Raw genomic sequence first — 25000 nt, 5'->3', positions numbered from 1 at the left:
TACACTCCAAAATACACCTAAAACATCCACAAAACATCGCAAAACACACTTAAAACATCCCATAACATCGCAAAACACACCTAAAGTATACCAAAACATCGTTAAACACACACCAATACACCCAAACACACCTAAAACATCGGAAAACACACTCAAATCATTACACTCACAACCTAACCTAACTCTATCTCACCTTAACCTATCCTAACCTAACCTAACGCACAGCCGCACTTTTTTACCCTCAGGTGGTCACGCTCGCCACTTACTCCTACTTCGCCTTCTCCATACTCGGCCGGCAGTTCTTGGACCCGGCGCAGGGCTATGAGAACCACTCCGTTGACTTCTACGTGCCAATCTTCACGCTCTTCCAGTTTGTGTTCTACGTCGGCTGGCTCAAAGTGGCCGAGTCTCTTCTTAACCCCTTTGGTGATGATGATGACGATTTTGAGACCACTGAGTTCCTGGATCGACACTTGGAGGTTAGTCTGTGGCTCTGGTTTAGTGTTGGTAGGTGTTCCTTTGTTAGTTGAGACCTTTTATTTATGTTATGGCCTATAGAGCTTGTAGGTCTACTTGAGTATGGGAAGCACTGTTCAGCTTCCACTTATTAGTGGCGCAGGCAATTTTATTTATAGTGGTATCCATATTAGGGTCCATATCACCCACCACTCAATCGCAGTTTTGGTGTAAGGCAATAACACCTCCACCTAGAATCTGGGTACCATGGTGATATGCAGGTAACTTTAAACCACTCGACAAATAACAAAGTTTCAAGACGGCACGTGGTGGGATTCGAACCTACGCTGGACGTCTGCCCGATCCCACGCTCACCACCTTATCCAGTTATCCGCCTCCCTAGCTCTTTTTTTTTTTTTATGCAAGAGATGAAGCTGGCCAAGGGCAACAAAAATATATAAAAAAAGGCCCACTTGATTGCCAGTTCCCTTAAAAATCGCAAGAGGGAGAGCTGGCCAAATATTACAAAGGCTCACTTGATTGCCAGTTCCCTTAAAGATAAGTGGAGTAGAGTTGGCCAGTAGTCTGGTGTAGTTGTGGTGTCTTGTACTTATCTTACTCAATTTCTATTTTCCTTTCTTATCAGAGGAGTGACGCTCTTCTTTGCTATCGAAATTGTTCACCAGTTTCGTGTTTTTTTCCCCTTTTTTACTTTAATCCTGTATTTCTCCCACCAGGCTTTTTTTTTTTTTCCACTAACAGCACTGCAGTCTCGAAACCCTTTATCCTATCACGGAAGTACAGAGTAAAACGAAAAAAAAAAAAAAAAACCCACTAGATTTAACCTAAAAATATTGTACCATCTATCATACACGTGTTCAAATGACTAAGGGCACGAGCATAACCAATTTACTATTATCAACACACAACATTTTGAAACGCTTTGCTGTCTCACCATCACTGCTTTCCAAAGGCTCCAGTTGAAGATACTCGTGTTTTAAGAGTATTTCTATGGTTCTGGTGATAGATTGGCAAGCTTTCTAGTTTATTAAATGGAGAAACTGTCTTGAAATTTCGGTTAGTTGTCTCTGTGGCCTTGGAAAACTGTCGTGGTGAGAGGGAAAAAAGCGTTTCTGAATACGGGCGAAGTCTTACCTTATTAGCAATGACCTCTCGTGCGCTGTGTGTGTGTGTTTGTGGCTTCATTCGTCCCCTGTAGGCTGTCTCACACTACTATTGGCGCCACGTGAGTCTGGGAAGTCCCTAAGTTGAGACACAAAAGAGTTAACACCGATACACGTGCACCAGGAACGACAACGCTAATGTTTTGACCAGGTGTACCCTTTGTTGACATCGTGACGTCAGGAACATGGCCGCCTTCACGTACCATTGCCAGATTCAAAGGTGTTGTGATTCTATCGATAACTTGGAACGGAATCTGCATTGTTAACCCCTTTAGTACCATACCACGTTTCTATGTTCATTCTGCTTACTATATGGTGATTTTATACAGATTCAGAAACTTATGTGGGGGATTAAAATAGTAAAGACGCAGGCCATTAATCTTCTGACCTCCATAGACCCTTCCTAATGTAAATAAAATCGTCTAATCACACCCAAAAATCATGGTAAAAATCATGGTAAGGAAAAATGCGTCTCAATACTGAAGGGCTTAATGTGAAAAGCAGCGAAATCATCTCGTTGGTCTGAAAACTTTTGATAAGCTTTAGTGGAAGTTACTGGCGATTCTGCAGATCATTTATAGCGGAATTTGCATCATGAACATCAAAAGCACCATGAAAACTAGACAAATCATCTCTACTGCTTGCAATTCGACGTGTGAGAGCATAAACCATTTCAATTCACGTCAAGAAAGACACTCATGACAACCGGACTAGTCATCTCTGTCGCCTCAGCACAGTGCAGATGAAAGCATGAGCCTTTTCAAAACACTCACCCTGGTCTTAAACACTGCGAGAAGCTGAGACTGTTTCCCTCATCTCTCCCTCCTCACGACCTTCACTCTGCTCTCACCTCAAGGGAAACAAACGAAGACAATTTTCCTGAGTTTTCCTCCCTTTTTACTACCCCTACTCTCGTCTTAACCCTACTAAAAATGAAGACTAATAATTTTCCATGGTCTTCTCCTCTTACCCTATACAAAAACAGACTAATATTACCACAATCCTCCATTTTTCCACGCTCCCTCTGCTCAAATACGTCAAACTGAAACTATGCCCTTTTTCTTGGTCCTCGTCCCTTCTCTCAGGTGTCCTACATGATCGTGGACAACATGCACAAGCTCTACCCTGACGTGCTGCACCCGCCAGGCTCCAAGGATCTCGCAGCGCCTCTCAACAACGTACTGGCCCGCCCCCGACCTGTAGATTCCCCACCCAGCAAGGCAGCGTCACTCAGCGGGCAGTCGGAGGGAGAAAAGTCGCCTGTGGTTAAGGTGAGTGTGTGTGTGTGCGTGAGTGAGTGAGTGAGTGTTGCGTTTCTTCGTCGCTTTTCAATGTGTGAGTGAGTAAGTGAGTAAGTGTGTGAGTGAGTGAGTGTATTTTGCTTCTTCGTCCCTTTTCAATGTATGAGTGAGTGAGTGAGTGAGTGAGTGAGTGAGTGAGAGTTTTGCTTCTCCGCCTCTATTTCAATACTTGAGTAAGTGAGTGAGTGAGTATTTTGCTTTTTCGTCCCTTTTCAATGTGTGAGTGAGTGAGTGAGTGAGAGTTTTGCTTCCCCGCCTCTATTTCAATACGTGAGTGAGTGAGTGAGTGAGTGAGTGAGTGCGTGAGTGAATGAGTGAGTGAGTTTGTTCTTTTTTTTTTTGCAGTGAATTGAACTTTGTAATGTTTCCTTTCTTATCTTTCCTCTTCTTCTTCTTCTTCTTCTTCTTCTTCTCTTTGACATTGTTCACTTAACCCGAAAAATAATGACGTTAGATAACACTGAGTGGATTTTTCGTTTATTTATTCTCTCTCTCTCTCTCTCTGCTCATTTCTTTCCTTCACTCCTAATACGTCTCGTCATATGAAGGAGATATTACTGTACATCTGTATATACGTGAATGTTTATCCCTAGGTAGAGTGTGTTCATTGATTGCCTCGTCTGTCAATATAACAATATAACCTTTCTCCAACCTGTGTTCCAATACAGTACGCATTTCCAAGATATTTTCACCACTGCCTCTTGTGACGTTAGGATATTTGTTATGTATTTATTATCAACCCATTTTAATCTTGATATTTGGTGTGGTAGAGGCAGATGGGGCGATGAGTGTCAGTGTGTGTGTGTGTGTGTGTGTGAGTGTGTGAGCGTGTATGGTAGTGATCTGTTTGAGTCGCTCCGTGTGGGGACTGCCGGCCCTGCATGGTGTACAGACAGGTAGTTTCTATACAACCATCCCTTCACCTTATGTACATACTAGACACATGGCTGCTGGTGTTACTGTGAGACGTGGGTGTGTTGCTAGTGAGTGAAGAGTGAGTAGTGAGTGGCGAGTGAGGTGACGGCGTGCCCTCAGAGTCTGTCCCAGTGTTGCATCCAGTGGCGGCGACGGGCAAGCAGGTGCAGCCGAGCCTCCCCCATCCGCCACAACGGTGATGCCTACCTCGATACCTACGGCGCTGCAAAGACCCCGCCAGGTATCCCAACCCATTATCCCTTCCCCATGATTAACCCTTCCTAACCTAAGCTAACCTAACCTACCCTATACCTTACCTTACCCTTTCCTTCCCTACCTTACACTTCTCTACCCTACCCTACCCTACCCTATCTTACCTTACCTTACCTAACCTTTCCTTAAGCTAACCTAACCTAACCTAACCTCACCTAACCTAACCTAACTTACCCTAACCTAACCTAACCCAACCCAACCCAACCTAACCTAACCTAACTTAACCTAACCTCACCTCATCTCACCTCACCTAACCTAACCTAACTTAACTTACCCTAACCTAACCTAACCTAACTAAACCAGGCACCGTAAACCCCCGAAACGCTTCCCCATGACGATTAGTTGCAAACCCCCGTGGTGTTGTACTTCCCCACAACCCCGCAGCCACCACCCCTTCCCTCTGCTCTGACACGAAGCTTCCTTTTACCCCGTGGTGCTTCGCTGACCCTGTGGTGCTTCTCTTGTGGTCCAATGCCCTCCCCGTGTGTGCTAGATATTTTTTATATATAAGAGGGGAGAAAAAAAACAGACCCACTCAGTAGCCAGTTCCCCAGTTTAGTAAATTTTATGTGTAGCGTGAGAAGGAAGTGCGTTTGTGTGTTGTGATGCTAACTCTTCGCTGGTTCTCGTGTTATTACTGTCACTGATGCTTTTTGTATTGCTTCTGTATGGCTCTCTCTCTCTCTCTCTCTCCCCACCCCTTGCCTGTCTGTCCCTCCCTCTTCTCTCCCCCTCTCCCCTCGTTACATGTTTTGCTGGGCGGGTAAATGTGAGGGAAAAATGTGTCAGTGTGATAATTTGTAATCCTCTTACGTTTTTATACTGTTATGTTGCCTTATGCTTCCCTCCTACTGCTATTGTTATTACTGTTACTATCACTATCCTTCCCGCATTCCAGAGAGAGAGAGAGAGAGAGAGATAACATTTCCGCCCCTTCCCCACCTCTTCCTATCTCTTCCATTTATCTTCACTCCCCCTAATTACACACACCACATCTTTTCTCTCTCTAATTTCCTCATTATTCCTCCCATCATCCTCTCTCTCTCTCTCTCTCTCTCTCTCTCTCTCTCTCTCTCTCCTCGGGTATTTTAGAAGCTGTATATTGAAATCCTGCTTATGCTTCTTTAAAGACTTCCTATTATTTTTCTTATTTCCTTTATAATTCCGTCTTTTGAAAGCTGTCCATTATATTCTACTTTAAATTTCATTCAGCCATTTTAAATTTATCTTACTTTATATTTTCGCTTTCAGTGTCTCCTTTATTTCCTTTTATTTGTTTGTTATCCCTCAGCATGTTCCTCCTGTTCAGTGTTCTGTGGCCCGTGTTCTGCATCGCTTTTTTTCTCTCACCACAACTGTTTTCAAAGGCCACAGAGATGATCGGTCGGGTTCCCAGGAGTGTTTCACCTGTTAGTAATGCAGGAAGCGTGTTTATCTTTCACTAGAAACATGACAACGTCTTAAAAAAAAAACACGTGTAATTTCAGCTCGAGCCTTTTGAAAGAAGTTGAGATACGGACAGAAGTTTTTATTTATTTATTTATTTATTTTTTTTTTTTTTTTTTTGCTATTTATAACGTGTGGTGTGTGTGTTTGCTCTTGTCTTAGACATTGAAGTTTGCTTAAGGACCGGCTCACCCTCTGATATAGTCGCAATATATGGAAGAATAAATACATGAATAAATAAAGCTTCGATTTCAGCGGATTTAGAGTGTACATGTCTGTGATAATATATAGGAACGCCAATTTAAACCCTTCAGTATCATGACACCTTCCAATATTCATTCTGGTTACTATATGGTGACTTTATACAGTCTCAGAAACTTATGTGAGGATTGAATTGGTGAAGACTGTGGCCATTAATCTTCTGCCCTCCATAGACTCTTCCTGATGTCAATACAGCTGTTTAATCATACACAAAACTCAAGGTAAAAATGAATCCCAGTACTGAAGAGATTGACCGCCACTTCCTTACTGCGCACTCTGTTCAGTACACACTCGGCTCTTGAAGGTAGTAAGTGTGTATCAATTCCAAGGGCACGCGCAAATATGGGCCACATGCTTTTGTATATGAAGTTCGTTTTTCCTTGTTTTAGAGTTGTAATTTAAGGTTCATTTGGCAGCTAGTCTATACCGACACCTTACACCTCATACCTCACACCTCAGAGTAAAACCAACTGCGAGGAGACTACTTGTAAGCATGTCCCTCACACACACACACACACACACACACAGCCACACTACACGCACTCATTAGTCTAGATTCATGTGGCAATTAGTTTGTAGCAACACCTCACAGCTCATACCTCACTCCTCACACCAAAAGCAATTGTGAGGAGACTGCCTGTGTACTTGCCCCTCACACATTACCTAACTATTACACATCTTATCTTCGCCACACAACATATAATTATAGATTCATGTGGCAACTAGTTCATACCGACACCTCACAGCTCATAACTCACACCAGAAGCAAATGCGAGGAGGAGACTACCTGTTTGCCTGTCCCTCACACACAAAGCCACACAACATGTACTTATAATTCTACATCCATCTGGCAGCTAGTTCATATCGACACCTCACAGCTCATACCTCACACCTCACACCAAAAGCAACTACGAGGAGGAGACTGCCTGTGTGTGTGTGTGTGTGTGTGTGTCTGTCCCTCACACATACAGCAACACAATATACGTAATTTTTCTGTTCTCCCAAAGTCGACACTGATAACTCGACTTTCTCTTTTAAACAACTCAATTTCCCTTAAAGTGCCTTAAAAATGTTAATATTTAGGTTTATTTAGGTATATTGCCACTTGATTTTTTTGCTTTTCGAACCTATACACAATTTTTCTTCTTTTCTTCTTTTGTGTCAGAGGGTGAGCCGTCTGTATGTGGTATTCCGAAGCCATCTATGCATCGCTTATTCATTTCCCAGCCCACGTAAGCCTGCAGTTGTTCAGAGCCCCTGCTGCAGTATATAGTGAAGGGAGCTAAAGCTGATTTTCTAACTTAACTGCTGCAATGGTGTCACGATTAACTATTGCGCCATATCTGTTTGTTTTTCTATTGGTCTTGTCGCATCGTCATGAAGAACCTCCTAACCCACAGCTTCTTCCTTCAGCCAATGTGAACCTGTAACATTTCAAAGCTTCCCGCAGTGGTTAACCTCTTAAGTACTGGGAAGCATTTTGACCTTGAATTTGGGTGTGATTAGATCATTCTACTTAAGTTAGGAAGGGTCTATGGTGGTCAGAAGATTAATGGCCACAGTCTTCACTATTTTAATCTCCCACGTAAGTTTCTGAAGCTGTATAAAATCACCAAATAGTAAGCAGAACGAATATGAAAATGCGTCACGGTACTGAAGGGGTTAAGGAGCTAAGCCTGGTTGTCTGGTGGCATGGCTTGGTGTGTTCACTCATGACTCTCGACTAATAATTGTTTGTGTTCCTAATGATGCTGTTGCACTGTCATGAAGATCCTCCCACACAAAGCTTTTCCTTCAGCCTATGTGAATCTATAACATTTTAAAACCCCCCGCAGTGGTTAAGGAGTCAAGGTTGGTTGTCTGGCGGTGTGGCTTGGTGTGTTCACTCGTGACTCTTGACTAATGATTGTGTTCCTTCTCCTCCTCCTCCTCCTCCTCCTCCAGTACTGCACGGAATTAGTGGACGGCCTGGTTCCCCGAAGTGTTCAGCTACCGAGCAGCCCTTCCTCGTCCCTTCCAAGGTAACACACACACACACACACACACACACACACACACACACACACACACACACACACAATGTTCTCTATCTCTTTCCACCCATTTCCATTTGTTCCTTTATGATTTATATTTTCTCTAAAGCAACATCCAAATCCTGCTTTATCTTTAAATGGCTATATATTTCAGTAACACCTCCTTCTGTAATTCATTTAATTCTGCGCGTTGTCCTGTCATGAACATTATCTTCAAGGCCCAGAGAGATGATTTGTCGAGTTTTCATGGTGTCTTTCCCTCGCTCATGGTACAGAACGCTCCTTGAACCGTCACTAATAGAAACATGAAAACACTCTTGGAAAAACCTCAGTAACTCTCACCAGTCTTGCAAGTTGTGTCGATCAGAAGGCTGGCTCAATCATAATACTCTTGGGAAATCTCATTAACTTACACGAGTCTGGCAGTAAAAGTTATGAAGGAATAAAAGGAGAAATGTTTATATGCGACTACGGTTTCCCCCTCCCCTCCATCAACCAGCACCCTCTCTCTCTCTCTCTCTCTCTCTCTCTCTCTCGCTTTTCATTCTTTTCACATTTAATACATTTCGTCATAAAAAGGAAATACAACGGCACAATTTTGTACGCACGTTCTTCAATGTTTACCTTTCCACAGTTCGACATTCTGCCAATTTACAATACGACTGTGTAACTTAAGGCTATTTTGAAACACTTCTACATCAAACCTCCACTGTTTTCAAAGGCTATGCACTTGAGGCTACCAGGTTTTTTTTAAGGGCGTTTCTTATGATTCGAGTGACAGATTTCTACATTAACAGCCGGAGAAACACTCTTGAGAACGCGGGTCTTCAACTTTGTGGCCTTTGAAAGTAGTGGTAGTGAGAGGGCAGAGCGTTTGTCAGCACGGGCTATCTTTCTGTCTAGTCCTTATATTCAGCAACGCCTTCCTTTCACCACGTTGATTTTCCAAGGCCACAGAGACAGCTAGCCAGATTTTCAAGACAGTATCTCCTTTTAATAAACTAGAAATCTTGCCAATCTATCGTCAGAACCATAAAAAAATGTATTTAAAACACAAGTATTTTCAAATGGAGCCTTTGGAAAACAGTGATGGTGAGAGAGCAAAGCGTTTCAGAAAACAGGACAAAATTTTCTTTCTCTCTTTCTCCCCGACAGGACATCCAAGTCACCGTCCACACCCCCTTATAAACAAGTGAGCATCGTCCTGCAAGGCGGCACTGCGGCTGGGAGCGAGCCAACACCCACTGCTAAGCTTGTCTCTTTCACGCCCTCTCCCATTCACCACCCCGCCACTACCACCACCACCGCCACAACTGCCACCACCACCACGGACACCTCCCCAGCAGAGCCCCAGCACAAGCAGCAGAGTAGCACCACACATGACAGTACCACGAAGGCTAAGATTCGTCAGTACACCAACCCAGGCTTTCTCAAATGACGTGCTGGAGGAGGAGGACGTGCGGAGGTGTTAATTCTTGGATTCTTGTGGTAGTGAAGTGTTCTCGTAGTGTAGGTGTAGCTTCGTTCGTGTGTCTTTAACCCCTTCAGTAAAGGAATGCATTTTTTACCATGAGTTTTGGGGTGAGATTAGACGATTTTATTGACATTAGAAAAGGTCTATGGAGGTCAGAAGATTAATGGCCAGAGTTTTCACTATTTTAACCCCCACATGAGTTTCTGAAGCTGTATAAAATCACCAAATAGTAATCAGAATGAAAGGAAAAACGTGTCATGGTACTGAAGGGGTTAATTGCTAGTGAAATGAAAGAAGGAATGAAGGAAGTGGGATGGCTGGCTGTTTCGTTGTTGGGTTCTTAGGGAAAAGTAATGCGAGGCTATCTATATATAAAAGATGGTGTAGTTTTGCATTTATATAGTTTGTCTCAAGCCCTTTATTACTGGGACGCATTTCTACCTTGAGTTTTGTGTGATTAGACGATTTTATTCACATTAGGAAGGGTCTATGGAGGCCAGAAGGTTAATGGCCAGAGTTTTCACTATTTTAACCCCCACATAAGTTTCTGAAGCTGTATAAAATCGCCAAACAGTAAGCAGAAATATGGAAACGCATCATGGTACTGCCCTTGTTGATATATTGAGAGGTACCCAAGGAAAAGCGATGTGAAGAACGATACCTTACTGACACACTCATTTGCTGTGTTGTGTCCCGTGTTGAGAAGGTCGAGGCTGTAGCTTCACCTAGAATGCATGTGAGAAGAGTGAAGGTGCAAGGTGGCGACGCGGAAGTGTTTCAGAAAGCGGGCCAGTAATGCTCGAGATGCTCCGACTCGCAGAGAAATCAAAGAGGTTATCTCAATCAAAAACAGAACGGTGCAAAAGCTTTAAGTCTGAATAGGAGTAGTTTAATGGACCCCTTCAGTACTGAGATGCATTTTTACCTTCTTTTTTCGGGTATGATTAGACGTTTTGATTTACATTACGAAGAGTATATGGAGGTCAGAAGATTAATGGACAGAGGCGTCACTGATTTTCATCCCCCACAGAAGTTTCTGAAGCTGTATAGAATTACTAAATACCAACCAGAATGAATAGGAAAATGCGTCTGGTATTGAAATGGTTAATAGTTTACTTAGTTATCCTTGCTGGCAGAATACAGTACTACTAATTCGTAAGCTGGCGTTCTTGTTGTCACGGTTCGCCATATAGGACGCTTGTATAGACAGAGAGTGGGGCAATTAAATATGAATACGATTACTAATTACGAAGGCAAGTCAATAAGGGAAGCCGTGACAACTGAGATAGCTAAGAGCGTGGCAGTTATATGTGAATACGAGTACTACTTAAGAAGGTAAGTCAATAAGGGAAGATGCCACAACCCGTCAGATCTTTGCGTGGCAGTCCCTCTTTGTATAATATTCAAATATCAAAACATGTATTGCAGTGTATGAGAGAGAGAGAGAGAGAGAGAGAGAGAGAGAGAGAGAGAGAGAGAGAGAGAGAGAGAGAGAGAGAGAGAGAGAGAGAGAGAGAGAGAGAGAGAGAGAGAGAGAGAGAGAGAGAGAGAGAGAGAGCCAATGTTTCAAATAGCAATCTTAAGACTTATGTATTACCAATATCAAGTTTTCCGTCAATATTAAATATTTTTCGTCGAGTATGTTACGATAAATACCTAATGTCATTATTCTTAAGGTGTGTACCAGTACGCACACTACATAATACTGTTACTGAGGTGGAAATAAACTATGGTACCAAGACTATTTGTTCATTCAACACAAGATCAATATACACGGTACAAAAAACGTGCATTGAACATTGAACTTAACCCCTTCGATACTGAGACGCACTTTAACCTTGAGTTTTGGATATGATTAGATGATTTTATTTGCATTTGGAAGGGTCTATGAGGTGAGAAGATTGATGGCCACAGTCTTCACTATTTGAATCCCCGAAATGAGTTTCTGGAGCTGAATAAAGTCATCGAATAGTAAGCAGAATGAATATTGAAATGCGTCATGGTACTGAAGGGGTTAAATACAAAGCTACCTGAAATACAACACAGACTTAAGGAATACGTAATTGCACTTCCTGAATATAATACAAGAGAGGAAATAAAGATACATAGGAAAGGTTTTTAAGAGTTACCATACAGGACTTGAAACAAAGCAACTACAAGTATCTGCAGAAAACACTTATTACACACCCCGGAAACCACAGAGGACTGGCGAACATTGTACAGGAGATAGAAAGATTGTAACACTTCTGATATTCCATGAAGTGACTGTTCCTTGTAAATTGGGGGCCGCCGTGGTACAGTGGAACCAAGCGAATTCGAATCTTGTCCACGGTCAAAGTATAGGTTGGGCTTCCTCACTCAGGGCAGCGGTTTCCTAGCGGGTGGGCTTTGAGATAGGAGGTACCTCAAAAAATTACTCCCTTTTAGCCCATTAATTCCCTTGAAAAGCCCACAAGGTGTAAGTTAAAAAAGAAAAAAATGTAGTGCCAGTAGAAGGGAAGAACTGACGTGACTGACTCTGGTTCGTCTTCTCAAACATTTCTGCGCTTCACCTCCACCATTTCAAATTTACATGATTTTTTTTTTTAAGTGTTTTTACGTTTCTGGAGACAGATAACAAGATTTCTACATTACTAACTGGAGAAACACTCTTGAAAACCCCGCTAATCATCTCTGTGGCCTTGCAAAACAGTAGTGGTGAGAGAGCAAAGCGTTTCAAAATACGGACCTGAGCTTTCTAACCGCGATGATCTGCTTTGCATCACCACCAAGTCAGTCAGTCACAGCAGCTTTGGCACTTGACACACGAATAAAGTAACTCTGCCACTGCTTTCACTCGCTCATTGTTTCACGTATTGACCGCAGTTTCTTCAGGATAGAATCACACAAACACTTTAAGCACAACTATACGCACGAGTCACACTTCCCAAAATGCAGGAATTCACTGATTCATGCCGTCACTCACTGCTTGCGCTACGTATTGACACTTCAAGACAACCTACTCACCAGAATTCACTTACTTTCTTGAATATGGGAACACAAAAACTACCTGAAGCACTCACATGTCCCTAGCCACCGAGTCTACAGGAATTCACTGATTGATGCCCTCACTCACTGCTTGCGCTATGTATTGACACTTCAAGCCGACCCACTCACCAGAATTCACTTACTTTCTTGGAGACGGGCATACAAAAACTACCTGAAGCACTTAATTTCCCAAACCACTGAGTCTACACACGCTGCACACTCACTCCACTAGAATTCATTGATAGAGTCAGAATCCTCATGAGTTCCGAGCGACAAGGTGGCGACATGTGATCGAAGAAGTATTTCATGAAGGAGAAGTCACAAGGTATTGGTTTCTGCTTCATTAAGGCTGCCAGAGGATGAGGTGTGACTGACGTGGTGGCTAGAGTCGTCTCACTAGAGAGTCGATGAGAGATGTAGCTTCCTGTTGAACTTGTAGTATACTCATCGTCACTCTCTATAGCTACACTTGTGCTTTCTGCGGGGGTTACAAGGCCGTCAGAAAGCGTGGGTCTACACTAGCAATGGGTGGTGTTGTGGGTGTTGTAGAGGCCGAGGTGGAATGACTAGTGGTGGCTGCGTAATAGAATGGGATGTGAGGTGTGGTTTGCCTAGTGGTGATGTGCTCAAAAGTGGTGCCAGTCACGTCTTCCTTCATCTCAGTTGTGGGTTCAGTCTCTGTCTCATTAAGGGTAGTTTGTGTTGTTTCTGCCTCTTCGTGCGAAATAAGAGGTTCAACTGTAGGCGTGGTTATTTGTGTGTCTCTAAGAGTGGTTGGTTCAGAAGTCAGTTGAGTGAAATCTGCCTCTTGAGAAATGGTGTGCTCAGTTACGTCTGCCTGGGGTTCAACAGTGGGTCTGGTAATCTCTGTCAAGGAAGGAGGTTCAGTTATCGCTGCTGTCGTATCAGAAGCAATAGGTTCAGTTGCCTTTGTCTCTTGCGAGGTAATGGGCTCGATTGTAGTTTCAGTAATATTTGCATCATAGAAAATAGGAAATTCATCTGCCTGTGTCTCGTGGGAACTCGTGGGGACAGTTGCAGGTTCAATTGTCTCTGCTGCCTCATAAGAATCTGTGGTTTCAGTTGTAGGTTCAGTTATATTTGTTGAGTCCATTGTAGGTTCATGAGAAGTGGCGGGTTCCATCGTGGTCTCATTCGCCTCTGCCTCATGAGGAGCAGTAGATACAATCATCCCAGTCGTGGAGTCATGAGAGGGAACACCTGTCGTACTGATCTCAGGTGTAGTAGATTTATAAATGTCCTGTAACTTGAATGTATTGCCTCATCTTCATTGTCCATATTGTGAGGGAGAGTGACTTGATCTGGTATACGAGTCTTGGTTTCACCCTCCACATGTTCAGTTCCATCAAGCACTGGAGGGTTTATGGAAGTGGAAGAGCCTGACACGGGGGTTGTAGGAACAGTGGAAGGTGCTGTCGGTCTGGTTTCTATCGGCAGGGAAGTCGTAGAGTGCTTAGTAATAGGAGTCCCAGTTTCTGCCATTGGTTCGTGTGTTTCCGGCAAATACGTTCTGGGATAACCCGTGACAGTGGAAGGTAGACTCTCAGTGCCTGGTTCGTCTGCCTGGTGAGCCTCTGGGAGATCAGTCAAGTACATCATAGGTGTTGTGTGTATTGCTTCACTGTCTGGCTTTAGTGTTGGCAGATAGTCAGATTGAGGGTAAGTAGTGAGCCTGACTGAAAGATAGTCTAATGGTACAACGACCACCTCTTCTTCACTCATCGAGGGGAAGGGTGTAGGTACTGTTTGTGTACTAGCCACTGTGTGCTCCGAAAGAGTGACAGGTGTGGATACAGACTCCTCAGTTACACCATTTGTACTTGAGGCAGCAGTTGTAGGAGTGACAGTAGAATCTCCACTCTCTTCGGCATCACTTGTATCAGACGTGGCTTCATAAGTAGTGGGAATGGGAGTCGTTGAGTCTAGTTCCATTGGTGGTGATGTTGCGGCAAGCGTGGAGGACAAACTGAAGGTGAAATCTGACTCTTGGTCTGGTCGGAAATTGGGGTATTGTACCTTATTCACTGCAGACGAAGGCACTTGGTCCACGAGTGTACTGGAAGTCGCAGGTGGGGTTGGAGTTGTTGATGGTAGACTGGTGGGTGTTGTTTCTGCTTCCCTGGGTGTACTGGAGGTGGCAGGTGGGCTTGGAGTCATTGATTGGTCACCTAATTCCTCCTCATTTTCAGGAGTGGCTTCAGTAGAGAACGGTATTGACACTTTAGCCACTGCTTCTTGCGGGGGCGTTTCGAGTGTATCAGTGGAGGTGGCTGTACTTGTGTCATTAGGTGTGGAAGACTCTGGAGGCGTGAGGGATGTACTGGAAGGCGTGCTGGAAGGTTCACTGGAAGGAAGAGGTGGATGGATAATCGGCAATTGTGTTTCTTTCATCGGTGAGGCGGCATTAGGAGTGTCCAGGGAAGCGATGTCATCATACACCAGACACACGTAATGTTTCAGAGTCGGGGAGAGCTTGTTTGGGGACGTTACGAATCTGACCCCTGACTCGTACAGCGGGTGGTTGGTCTTGGCGTGGTCAGAAAGAACGCCGCTTTCTCGCACACAAGACGCAAGCTTTTCATACTGTTGGCGAAGAACGTCTGGCATCCCTGGGGCACTTATTACTGAGGGCAAAGCGGTCCAGATGTCAGAAGCGTTAGTGGATGGGTTTATTGACGGATTACTTGTGCCACTTGCCCAGCGTCGATAGCGAAGTGTAGTTGGAATTCCTGGCGATGTGATCCCATTATAAGTAGCGTCAGTAGAGCCAAGTCTTGACGGGTTGCTTATGTCGTCTGTTCGTGCGCTTGTATTCGCTCCCACTGACGGTTTATCACTGTGTCTATCGGCATGGTGACGTGCGGCCCCGTCACCCGGCACCAGCTGGCACGACACCCCCCTGCCCTCACTGGTCTCGTCAATCTGCACCGAGTACTGGCCCAGCGTGTGACCGTCTTGCAGGTTGAAGGTAATGTATCCCTGGAACAATGCATCGATGTGGCAGCTGCACCACACACACACACACACACACACACACAGAGAGAGAGAGAGAGAGAGAGAGAGAGAGAGAGAGAGAGAGAGAATTTTCGCTTCCACTACACTGTTTTCATTCGTTGTATAATAACTGTGAAAGTGAAAAGTTTGTAAATTCAGTCTTTTGAAATGTTAAACTTGATATTGAGAAACTACACATAACACACAAGATACCATACTACTACTACTACTACTACTACTACTACTACTACTACTACTACATGCACACCAGGCCCTTACTTCCCTCCAGACGCACTAACCTTCTTGCTGGGTCTGGACTTTCGGTAGCAGGTGACTTGGGGGCTGCCGTCAGGGAGGCGCCGAAGAGACACCTGTATGGAGCCGCTCAACCCGCCGCTCCCGCCACCCGCCTGTCGCTCTCCGTCATCCGGGAAGTGCTGCAGGACCCACCGACCCTCCACAGCCTGCACAGAGAGAGAGAGAGAGAGAGAGAGAGAGAGAGAGAGAATTATATGGCCTTTGAAAACAGCAAGCTGTTATCGAATAAGGACACTGGCATTGTAAGACGCTTTGCTGTCTCACCATCACTGCTTTCCAAAGGCTCCAGTTGACGATACTCGCGTTTTTAAGGGTATTTTCATGATTCTGGTGATAGAGTGGCAAAATTTCTAGTGTATTAATAGGAGAAAATGTCTTAACAACTCAGCCAGTCGTCTCTGTGGCCTTGGAAACTTGTGGTGAGAGAGCAAGGCGTTTCTAAATCCGGGCGACACTGTACTAAGCTTACCACAGATATGAGCACCGTCAGGAAGGGAAGGAGCCTTGAAAAATGTACGTGCATTTCGCTTACCAGTGCTGAGCGACCACTGATTCCTGCACCCTTCCACAGTGTTTTTGTTACGACACACACACACACACACACACACACACACGAGGCAAGGGGGGAACATAGAGAGACAAAGAGAGAAAAGGACAATAAGGCTGTGATAAGGGAAATGTTGTGTCTACCGTACCAAGGGGAGAAAAATAATCAGTATTGAAACATTGCAAACACAAAACAACTCCAGTATTTTGATTTTGGGCGTGTAATATATGCATTGTCACGTTCTTCTCTGCCCCAATGACGACGAGAGAGAGAGAGAGAGAGAGAGAGAGAGAGAGAGAGAATAAAACGTGGCTAGGATTGAGACGAGACAAAGAAGTAATATTTGTCCACTCTGATGACGAGAGAGAGAGAGAGAGAGAGAGAGAGAATAAAATGTGGCTAGGATTGAGACGAGACGAAGAAGCAATATTTGTCCACTCTGATGACGAGAGAGAGAGAGAGAGAGAGATGGCTAGGGTTAAGTAGTAGTTCACGGGTCTGCTAGCATGGAGAACCACACAAGGCAACACGTATGACCTTTCAAATCCTTACATTGTTTTTCTTACACCTCGGCGGGGAACACAACACTGGTGACTGCTCCCTCTCCATGCAGCGCCGTGACATAGTAAGCCAATTCAACCACCCACCACCACCACCACCAGTAGCCAACCCGCCAAGACAGCCAACCAGTAGAAAAACAAGTTGATGAACATATATGCAGTCCCCATGAATGTCTAGGAGAGTTAGCCAAAAAGAAAGGGATAAATGTCTTGAAATCTCCCTCTTAAATGAAGTCAAGTCACAGGATGTTGGAAATTCAGAAGCTGGCAGGGAGTTCACATTTTACAACCCAAAAGCCCAGGATGAGTTGTATAGAGTACTCATTGACACACTAATCCTTCCTCCCACAACACGGCTCAAGGGTTAGTCAAGGAGAGAAAAATTGGTGTACAAAAATATATTGGTCACAACTTTACATCTCACTACAATCAGATCTACAGGTGCTTTGGAAGGGATCAGTCACCCCATACAAGTACACTTACAATCATCACACACAGGTACACTTAATTAACTAGGACTCAAACATGCCTCACTGATAGTCTTACAGTACTTGGACATTTTAGACAAAACATATGTAATTGAAAAATATTAAGAGAGACACTTTAACTTAACCCCTTCAGTAGCATGACACGTTTTCATATTCATTTTGCATATTTTGTGATTTTATACAGCTTCAGAAACTTATGTGGGGGGATTAAAATACTGAAGACTCTGGACATTACTCTTCTGACCTCCATAGACCCTTCCTAATGTAAATAAAATCATCTAATCATACCCAAAACTCAAGGTAAAAATGCATCCCAGTACTGAAGGGATTAAGATGTAAGCCAATTATATCTAAAAATATCATTAAAGCAGGACTGGTTAATGGTTAAAGAGATAAGAAGATACTTTACAATTACACAAATACCAGTTACCCAATGAAACCCCAGGCAGTGACTTGAGCAAGGGACATGGACACACACACACACACACATCTCTGCCTCTCCTAACAGCTCACATTACAAACACAGTATATAAAACACTACCTGTAAACTACAATACAAAAAGGTGCACACCCGTCACAGGATACACAAAGCCAAGTGTAAATTACTACTTCTTTCTATCTTACAACCTACAATACAAAGAGTACACACCCTTCACAATACAAGAAGTACAAAACTAGGTGTACACTGCTTCCTTCCACCTTCTATCCCAGTATACAACAAACACACACCTTACAGTACAAATAGAATGCCAGGTGTTGACTACAGCACCTCCCTCCCTGTCTCAAATCACAGAAGTACATTGAACACTAGACACACTTAAATAAATAGGTATAAATCCAGTAAAGCATATATGTATCAACACAGCTTGGTGGACGGCAGAAAGATCACACACACCCTGACCATCACTTCAAAACACCAGCGTCCATGAGCTGCTGCAGGAAAGACGCAATGAGTAAGCTTACACTCAGCTCACCTTAACACAACACAAATGCAAAACTCACAGGGAAAGCTTACACAAAGCTCAACACAATAAAGGTTGAAGAAGAACATCAATGCTTTTCCAGCTCATTAGATTAGTTTGCTTTGGCGTGGTCCTGCACCTCTGTTAGCTGCTCTTTGTAATCATACTCTAACAACTAAACAAACTTAAGCATCAACAGTGTGATGGCTCTACTGACTAGTATTTTGTTTCACACATTAAGACACACAACTGGTCCCAAGACAGGCACACACACACAGCTGCTGCAAGTACCAGCTCTGTACTGGTCACATATGAACCTGAACACCATCAATGACTCTTCTGATCCTTCAAAGGAGCAAAATTAAGAAACTGGTACCTCAGTGAGGCTTTTCACCTTTTTGAGTCAGAACCTCTCCTATATCAGAAATACATCACAAAAATAATAATGATAATGATGATGATGATGACACCATAAAAATAAGAGAATATAAATAGATACATCCTGGACAGATGCACTCAGCAGTCTCAAGTTCACTTAATAAGTAGCACTACCACTAACTCACCTTCCCCCTCAGCAGCAAGATCAGTACTACTGGAGGTGGAGGTGGTGGTGGTGGTGGTTGGGTGGGGCTGCCTATCATAAGGAATCCAAGTCCGAGAGACACTGTCGCTGGTCCTCCTCCATCTCATTGAGCTTCTGGTTCAGCATCCCCACACAGGAGGTCAGCTCTGCCATCTGGGGGAGTCAAATGGTTTGATGAGTGATGGGAGAGAAAGAGGCACCACAATACATTACAACACTCATTTATCACACACACACACACACACACACACACACACACACACTAAGACAGAATGCTCAACAAGAAAGGAATCTTTTTCCCTGTTCCCCTCTCATCTCCAAGCTTCCTCTTACCTAAGAAAGGAAGCAAGACAGCATAGAGGTGCAATAAAAATAATTCTGTCTTATCAACTCCTTTGACTCCCTTCCTTCAGTCTCCCTCTTGGCCACAATGTTCCATATCTTGCCATTTCCTACTGTTATTCTCACTTTAGCTTCTCTCCTCCAGCAAACTAGACCAAACTATGTCCCTCCCAAATCTGCCTCTCAGTCTCTCACCTCAGGAAGAGATGACTGGAACTGACTCAGACCGTGCAAGAAGGCAGCAAACTCATTGTGCTTCCTGGTGAGTGCCTGCAGCTGTGTCTGGAGGTGTGCGTGCTGGTGGGCCGGCACGTTGTCCTGCAGGGCTGCCCGCTGAGCTTCCAGCTGCTCCACCTGCAGTGCTCCTAACTCCAACTTGTGTCTCAGCTTCTTAATCAGCTTGGCATAAGTGTGTAGCTTCTGTTGAGAGTGAAGAGAGGTAAGAGTGTGTGTGTGTGTGTGTGTGTGTGTGTGTGTGTGTGTGTGTGTGTGTGTGTGTGTGTGTGTGTGTGTGTGTGTGTGTGTGTGTGTGTGTGTGTGTGTGAACAAGGCAACAATTATCAAGAATCAGCATTAACAACATCTTAAGAGTGTAGAGCAGAGTTACCTGGCGGAGAAGACTAGTGTCCTCCAGGTATTTGGCACTCTTGCCTGCCAGGTATGTCTCCAGGGTGGTGATCCTGCTCCTTAGCCGCTCTGCCTCCTCCTGGTGAGCAGCACGGAGATCTGCCACCACCTTTACCCTGTCAGTCTGTTCCCTCTGCACCTCAGCCTGGGCTGCCTCCTGCTGGCCTTGCACCACCCTCAGCCTGCAACACACACACCACTACAATACTAACCTAAAACTAATACAAGACTAAAATACAGTAATTAAAAGTACTATGAATCATTGATAATCATAATGCCAATTAAAAATACACACACACACACACACACACACACACACACACACACCACTGGGATACTTAGGACAATTATCAACCAACAGAGAGAATCTTAAACTCACTCACTCTCTCACACTCATTCTATCTCTCTCTTTCTCTAAGACAACAGTCACTGGCATCTCTCTCTCTAGGTCTGAGGTTCAACAAGAGGAGGCTCACTTGTCACCAATCTGCTGGAGATTCTGGTGGAGTTCAGCATTCATGGCCTTCATCTCCTGCACCTCGGCCTGGCAGTGATGAAGCTCTTGCCGCAGGGACGAGGAGCTCTCCCTCTCCTGCCGCAGTAGCCTTTCCAGGTCCTCCACGCTGGCCAGCCGAGCCCCAGCCACTGCCGCCTCCTTCTCTGCTGCCTGGAGCTTTTCCATTGTGGCCTTGAGCTGCTCCCTCACCTCCCTCACACCACTCTCGCGCTGCTGCTCCAGGCTCTGCACTTTGTCCTCCAGCGCCTGCAACACACACTCACTCCTTAAACAAAGACCTACACATTGAATACAGATGAAGAAGTTATGTGAAAAGAGGAAGAAATTAAGTTAACTCTTTCAGTAATGGAACACATTCTTATCATGAATTTTTGGTTGTGGTTAGACAATTCTATTTACACTAGGAAGGGTCTATGGAGGGCAGAAGATTAATGGTCCAGAGTCTTCACTTCCTTAATCTCCACATATGTTTCTGAAGCTGTATGGAATCAGCAAATAGTAAGCAGAATGAATATGAAAACATGTGGTACTGAAGAGGTTAAGTGAAAGATACACAAGAAATAAAAACATTCTGCCAAGACAACAATTAGGTAATCCATTGATTCTCCTTACCTTTACTTCTTGCTGCAGCTCAGCATTGTGGGAGCTCAGCTGCTGGGTGCTGGAGAGGTGTGCCTGACTCTCCTCGGCCATGCACTTCTCCACCTCCTTAAGTCTGGTGGCCGATCCTTCCCTCACCCGCGCCACCACAGCTCGCTCCTCCTCCAGCAGGCCAACCACCTCTGGAGATGACAAGAGGCATCTCTACATCCAGTAGGTCTGCTGATCCCTTTCTTAAGGTATCAACAGCAGCAGCAGCAGCAAGAGCACACCACACACCACGCACCAAACACTCTACACTCACCATCAATACGCTTGGCGGCAGCAGCTTCCTCCTGGGCTTTCTCCTGTCTCAGCTGTGCTGCCTGTGCCTCAGCCAGAGTCAGCTGTACCTGGCAGTGCTGCTCCACCTCACTCACACGACTCTACATAGGGAGGAACAGAGGCTGCTGTGGTGTCTCATCCATTCATGTGGTGACTCATGCACTCATTCATTAGAGTCCATTCAGCCAAGATGAAAGACATCAAAAGAGATCTCACCATGTAAAAAATTTCAGATATTTCATTAAGATCCATTCCTTCCACTGAGTGTGACCTGAATCTTTTACCAGACTAATCTGAACATTTTGCCAGAGCAACAAGTCTTCTAAACAGTAAAAGATCAAAATGAAATGAGAGGGACTGGGACCTAAAAGCCTTTTTAATGGCCCTTTACCAGTCCACACATAAATGAATGAATAAATGGCAACATAATGCATGCCTGAACCACCTTGATGAGCTGGTGGTGGTGCCTCTCGGTGGCGAGGGCCGCCGTCACCTCCCGCACACTGCTGCGCTCCTTCTCCAGCTCCCGCCGTAGCTCCTCGCCTTCCTTGCACAGCCTGTCATTGTCTGTCCTAAGGTGTTGCTCCCTGTTCTGCCACGAGAACTTGGCCTCCCCCATGCCTTCCTCTGCTCTGGTCTTTTCTTGTTGCAACTTTTCTAGCTTCCTAACACTGGCAGCCAGGTCCTCCTCGAGTCCCTGGCGAAGCAGGTCAGGAGTGAGAGTGCAGGCATTGGCCAGCCAATTGGACAAGCAGTGGAGTGTGGAGGGAAAACATTGGTTTCATTTTAAGTGAGGAACTAAAGCATTGTACCTTAACCTTGTGCTGCATGTGGATGTTGGTCTGGTGGAGCTGTGCCTCCTTCTCCATGTGGATCTCTTTGAAGTGGGCCAGCTGCTCTTCCACCTCCTGCCGCTGCCTCTCCATCTCCCGCACCTGCTTGCAGCCACATGGTTCAAGGATAATACAAAAATAGAGGTGTTTCTGTAGCCTTTACAGCATCTCCTACATAATTCATGATGTACGGTATGCTATATTTCCCTAACTTTATAATATCCCTGCTACTGTATATACATGATATGCCTATTTACCATACTAGATACATACTTCTTGATGCTCTATAAACAAAAGACTAAAACCCATTTTACTGAAGTCAATGTAGAAACATTCAAGTGTACAAAATATTCCCTCGTGGCCACTACTTGAGTAACACAATTCACACAGCTGATGAACAAGCAACACAGAAAACCACTGCCACACACCACACACACCTGACTCTCATACTTGAGTCTCAGTTCCTCCATCTCCCGCCTGTGTCTGTCCAGCGTGGCCGCCAGCTCCGTCTTGACCAGGGCATTCTCGTAGCGGTAGGTGGCCAGGGAACGGTGGAAGTGACGGCCACCTCCCACCACCAGGGAGGGTGTGTCGGCAGCCAAGGCTTGCTCGTCCAAACTGTCTGTGCTGCTCATCTGTGAACCAGGCATTGTGGAGGTTCACTTATGACATTTATATTATATTGAATAATTTGTGGGGTGGTCATGAAACAAGATTGACAAGAACAAGCCATTTCCACCCATAATAAAAGGCCACATTCTCACTGCCAAGGTTTTGACTATCTGACTGCTATAACACGCACAGTCATTCTGGGAGTGTTTGGCAAATTGTTGTATATTTGGACACTTCAGTACTTTATAAACCTAACTTAATTTCCAATAAATTTAAACAAATTTCTTGTGTACTTTGGGTCCAGTGTTTGGTGAGGTGGTGCAACTCCCCACATTACTTCAGGACTGAGTTGGTCGTTCACCACTAGCTATGTCTCCCTACTTGAAGCATGAGCTGGATAACTAACAGACTAGCATCGTTCAGCTAACTCTTTCAGACCTACACGGATTGGCAACTAAGTGGGTTTATTATTTTTGTTTTTGTTGCCCTTGGCCAGCTTCCCACTCTTACATAAAGAACAAAGAATCTGACCAGCCTCCATTCCAAGACAACCCTGGATCAACAACATTGTAATAAGTGAATACTGTGCTGCTGCCTGGCACCGTGGCGGGTTCATCTCAATGGCGTCAATAAAGGCCAAGAATCGACAAAGTTAACAGTGTAAAGTTAAGTTAGGTTTACATTTACTGTCATTCAGTTTCACTGTAGAAAATTCTTGAGACCACAGCGCGAGAAAAGAGCATCATATAGATAGGCAAAGGTTCTCTCCACGCCTATCTCCTCTGTACTACACTGAAATAACATAAGAATTTTCATGTATGGGGTCGGGCGACGAGTGGCAGGCGCGGCACAGAGACACGGTCAATGCACAGCGCCTCCACCACCAGGATAATAGGTAGCAACACTCTAAGTTACTGCAAGTGACTACAACACCAGCGGCTATACTCTCTACAAGGCAGTAGAGAAAGACATGGATGAAAAAGACAAGAAAATAATATGCCTCACCCCCTCCTGCCAGCGGGAGTTCTTCTTCTTCTAGGGGGTTTGTTGGGGCAGTGCAGGCTGTCACAGCCTCTAGTGCCCCAAAGGTGCAGTATGCGGTGATGTGTTCAGGCTACATGCGATGGAGCGGATTTGTTTTCTGTAGGAAGGTCCTGATGAGGTTGTCCTGAAAGCCTGAGTGGTATTTGTGCAGCCACCAAGGAGGTCAGTCAGTGTTGGCCTGTGTGGTTGAATTGCAGACAGTGAGTGGAGGAGGGCCACACGGTGTGAGTGGTGAGGAGGGCAGTGCAGTAGCACAGGTGGGAGTTCTGTTGTTGTCAGTCGGTGAGTCGCCGTCGCCGACTCGCCGCTGTCAAAAGTTCAAAACACCATACATGCACCTCAAAATGTCGACATATGCAAATACTGAAATACCCCCACAATAATCTTAAAATACGTAAAATTATATAAAAAAAAACAACCACCATACAATATGATTATCCCAAACACACTCAAAACACCATACAGCACCTCAAAATATCCTTATATACGGCCAAAACAAACTCAAATACTGAAATCGCCCCACAATACGCCCAAAATACGTAAAGATATACCAAAAATATCTATCACACACTAAAAACACACAAAATAAACTCGTTTCCAGCTATGGTTATTTGTCAAAACAGTAAATATTAGTAAATATTATTAGTTTTACGGCGAACGTTTGCATCACCCGCGGATAGAGAACAAAAACTAAGTACTTGAAAGGTAGACTATGATATTTCTTTCATTCTCTATTTCTATCGATTCTATTCTTGATATACGAGTATTTATGACAATACACCAGGGTAAACCAATAATAAGTAGAGGAATATGTACATTTACTCGTAGGTATCTATCTTGTTATGTATCAAATTATCTATCTACGAATCTATTTACTTATCTACCTACTTACCTATTCATCTATCTATCTGTTTCTCTGTCTATCTGTCCAGTTATCTATCAGCCTATCAAATTACCTGCTTATCTTTCTATTTATCTATCTTTACACAAACATGCAAATATCAACAAACTGGCATGCATGAGTGGTGGCAAGAGTGTTAATTGGCTACGGGTATGGGTGTTGTGGGTTGCCATTACTGTAGTTAGAGAGGAAGTCAGCGGAAGAACTTGATAGACAGAGCAGAATAAAAAGATAAGAAACAACAGGGAAGCGTCGATACAAAGGCTAAGCTTCCTGACCTACACCTGACCTGACCCAAGTAGTAGTAGTAGTAGGTTAGAGAGGAGGAGGAGGAAGAAGAGGAGGACGACACGACCA

General features: G+C 44.4%; 3 protein-coding genes across 6 annotated transcripts in view; 1 reads left to right on the top strand and 2 right to left on the bottom strand.

The window, feature by feature from the left end:
* The window catches only part of LOC123501196 (bestrophin-2-like), a 23374-nt gene extending 12290 nt beyond the window's left edge, over positions 1-11084 (top strand). Inside the window, exons 7-11 of one of the 3 annotated variants that reach the window (XM_045249861.1) lie at positions 246-479; positions 2726-2911; positions 3977-4097; positions 7781-7857; positions 9025-9205. In XM_045249861.1, coding sequence (XP_045105796.1) covers positions 246-479; positions 2726-2911; positions 3977-4097; positions 7781-7857; positions 9025-9057 — 651 coding nt within the window. In that variant the 3' untranslated portion in view covers positions 9058-9205. Of the gene's footprint in view, positions 1-245; positions 480-2725; positions 2912-3880; positions 4098-7780; positions 7858-9024 lie in introns of those variants that run through there. The other 2 variants (XR_006673584.1, XM_045249860.1) reach the window with 2 other exon arrangements.
* LOC123501194 (mucin-5AC-like) lies at positions 11079-16564 on the bottom strand. Its single transcript, XM_045249857.1, has 3 exons — positions 16173-16564; positions 15685-15849; positions 11079-15370 (listed from the first exon to the last, which is right to left on the bottom strand). The coding sequence occupies exons 1-3, from the start codon at positions 16224-16226 to the stop codon at positions 13559-13561; spliced, it is 2031 nt and encodes a 676-aa protein (XP_045105792.1). The 5' UTR covers positions 16227-16564; the 3' UTR covers positions 11079-13558.
* Positions 16565-17192: 628 nt separating this feature from the next.
* Positions 17193-24058, bottom strand: LOC123501195 (centrosomal protein of 83 kDa-like). Of its 2 annotated transcripts, none has more exons than XM_045249859.1 (10): positions 23704-24058; positions 22524-22721; positions 22072-22188; positions 21699-21950; positions 21234-21354; positions 20942-21111; positions 20289-20575; positions 19793-19994; positions 19381-19605; positions 17193-18996 (listed from the first exon to the last, which is right to left on the bottom strand). In XM_045249859.1, exons 2-10 carry the CDS (start codon positions 22719-22721, stop codon positions 18898-18900), a joined length of 1671 nt encoding a protein of 556 aa, XP_045105794.1. In that variant the 5' UTR covers positions 23704-24058; the 3' UTR covers positions 17193-18897. The 2 variants fall into 2 exon arrangements, with proteins under 2 accessions (XP_045105794.1, XP_045105793.1); XM_045249858.1 differs by having other exon boundaries at positions 22066-22188; positions 23704-24057.
* Positions 24059-25000: the final 942 nt, after the last annotated feature.

The sequence above is a fragment of the Portunus trituberculatus genome, chromosome 9 (genome assembly GCF_017591435.1).
Source record: "Portunus trituberculatus isolate SZX2019 chromosome 9, ASM1759143v1, whole genome shotgun sequence".
Lineage (NCBI taxonomy): Eukaryota > Metazoa > Arthropoda > Malacostraca > Decapoda > Portunidae > Portunus > Portunus trituberculatus.
This window is presented reverse-complemented; position numbering and strand designations above follow the sequence as displayed.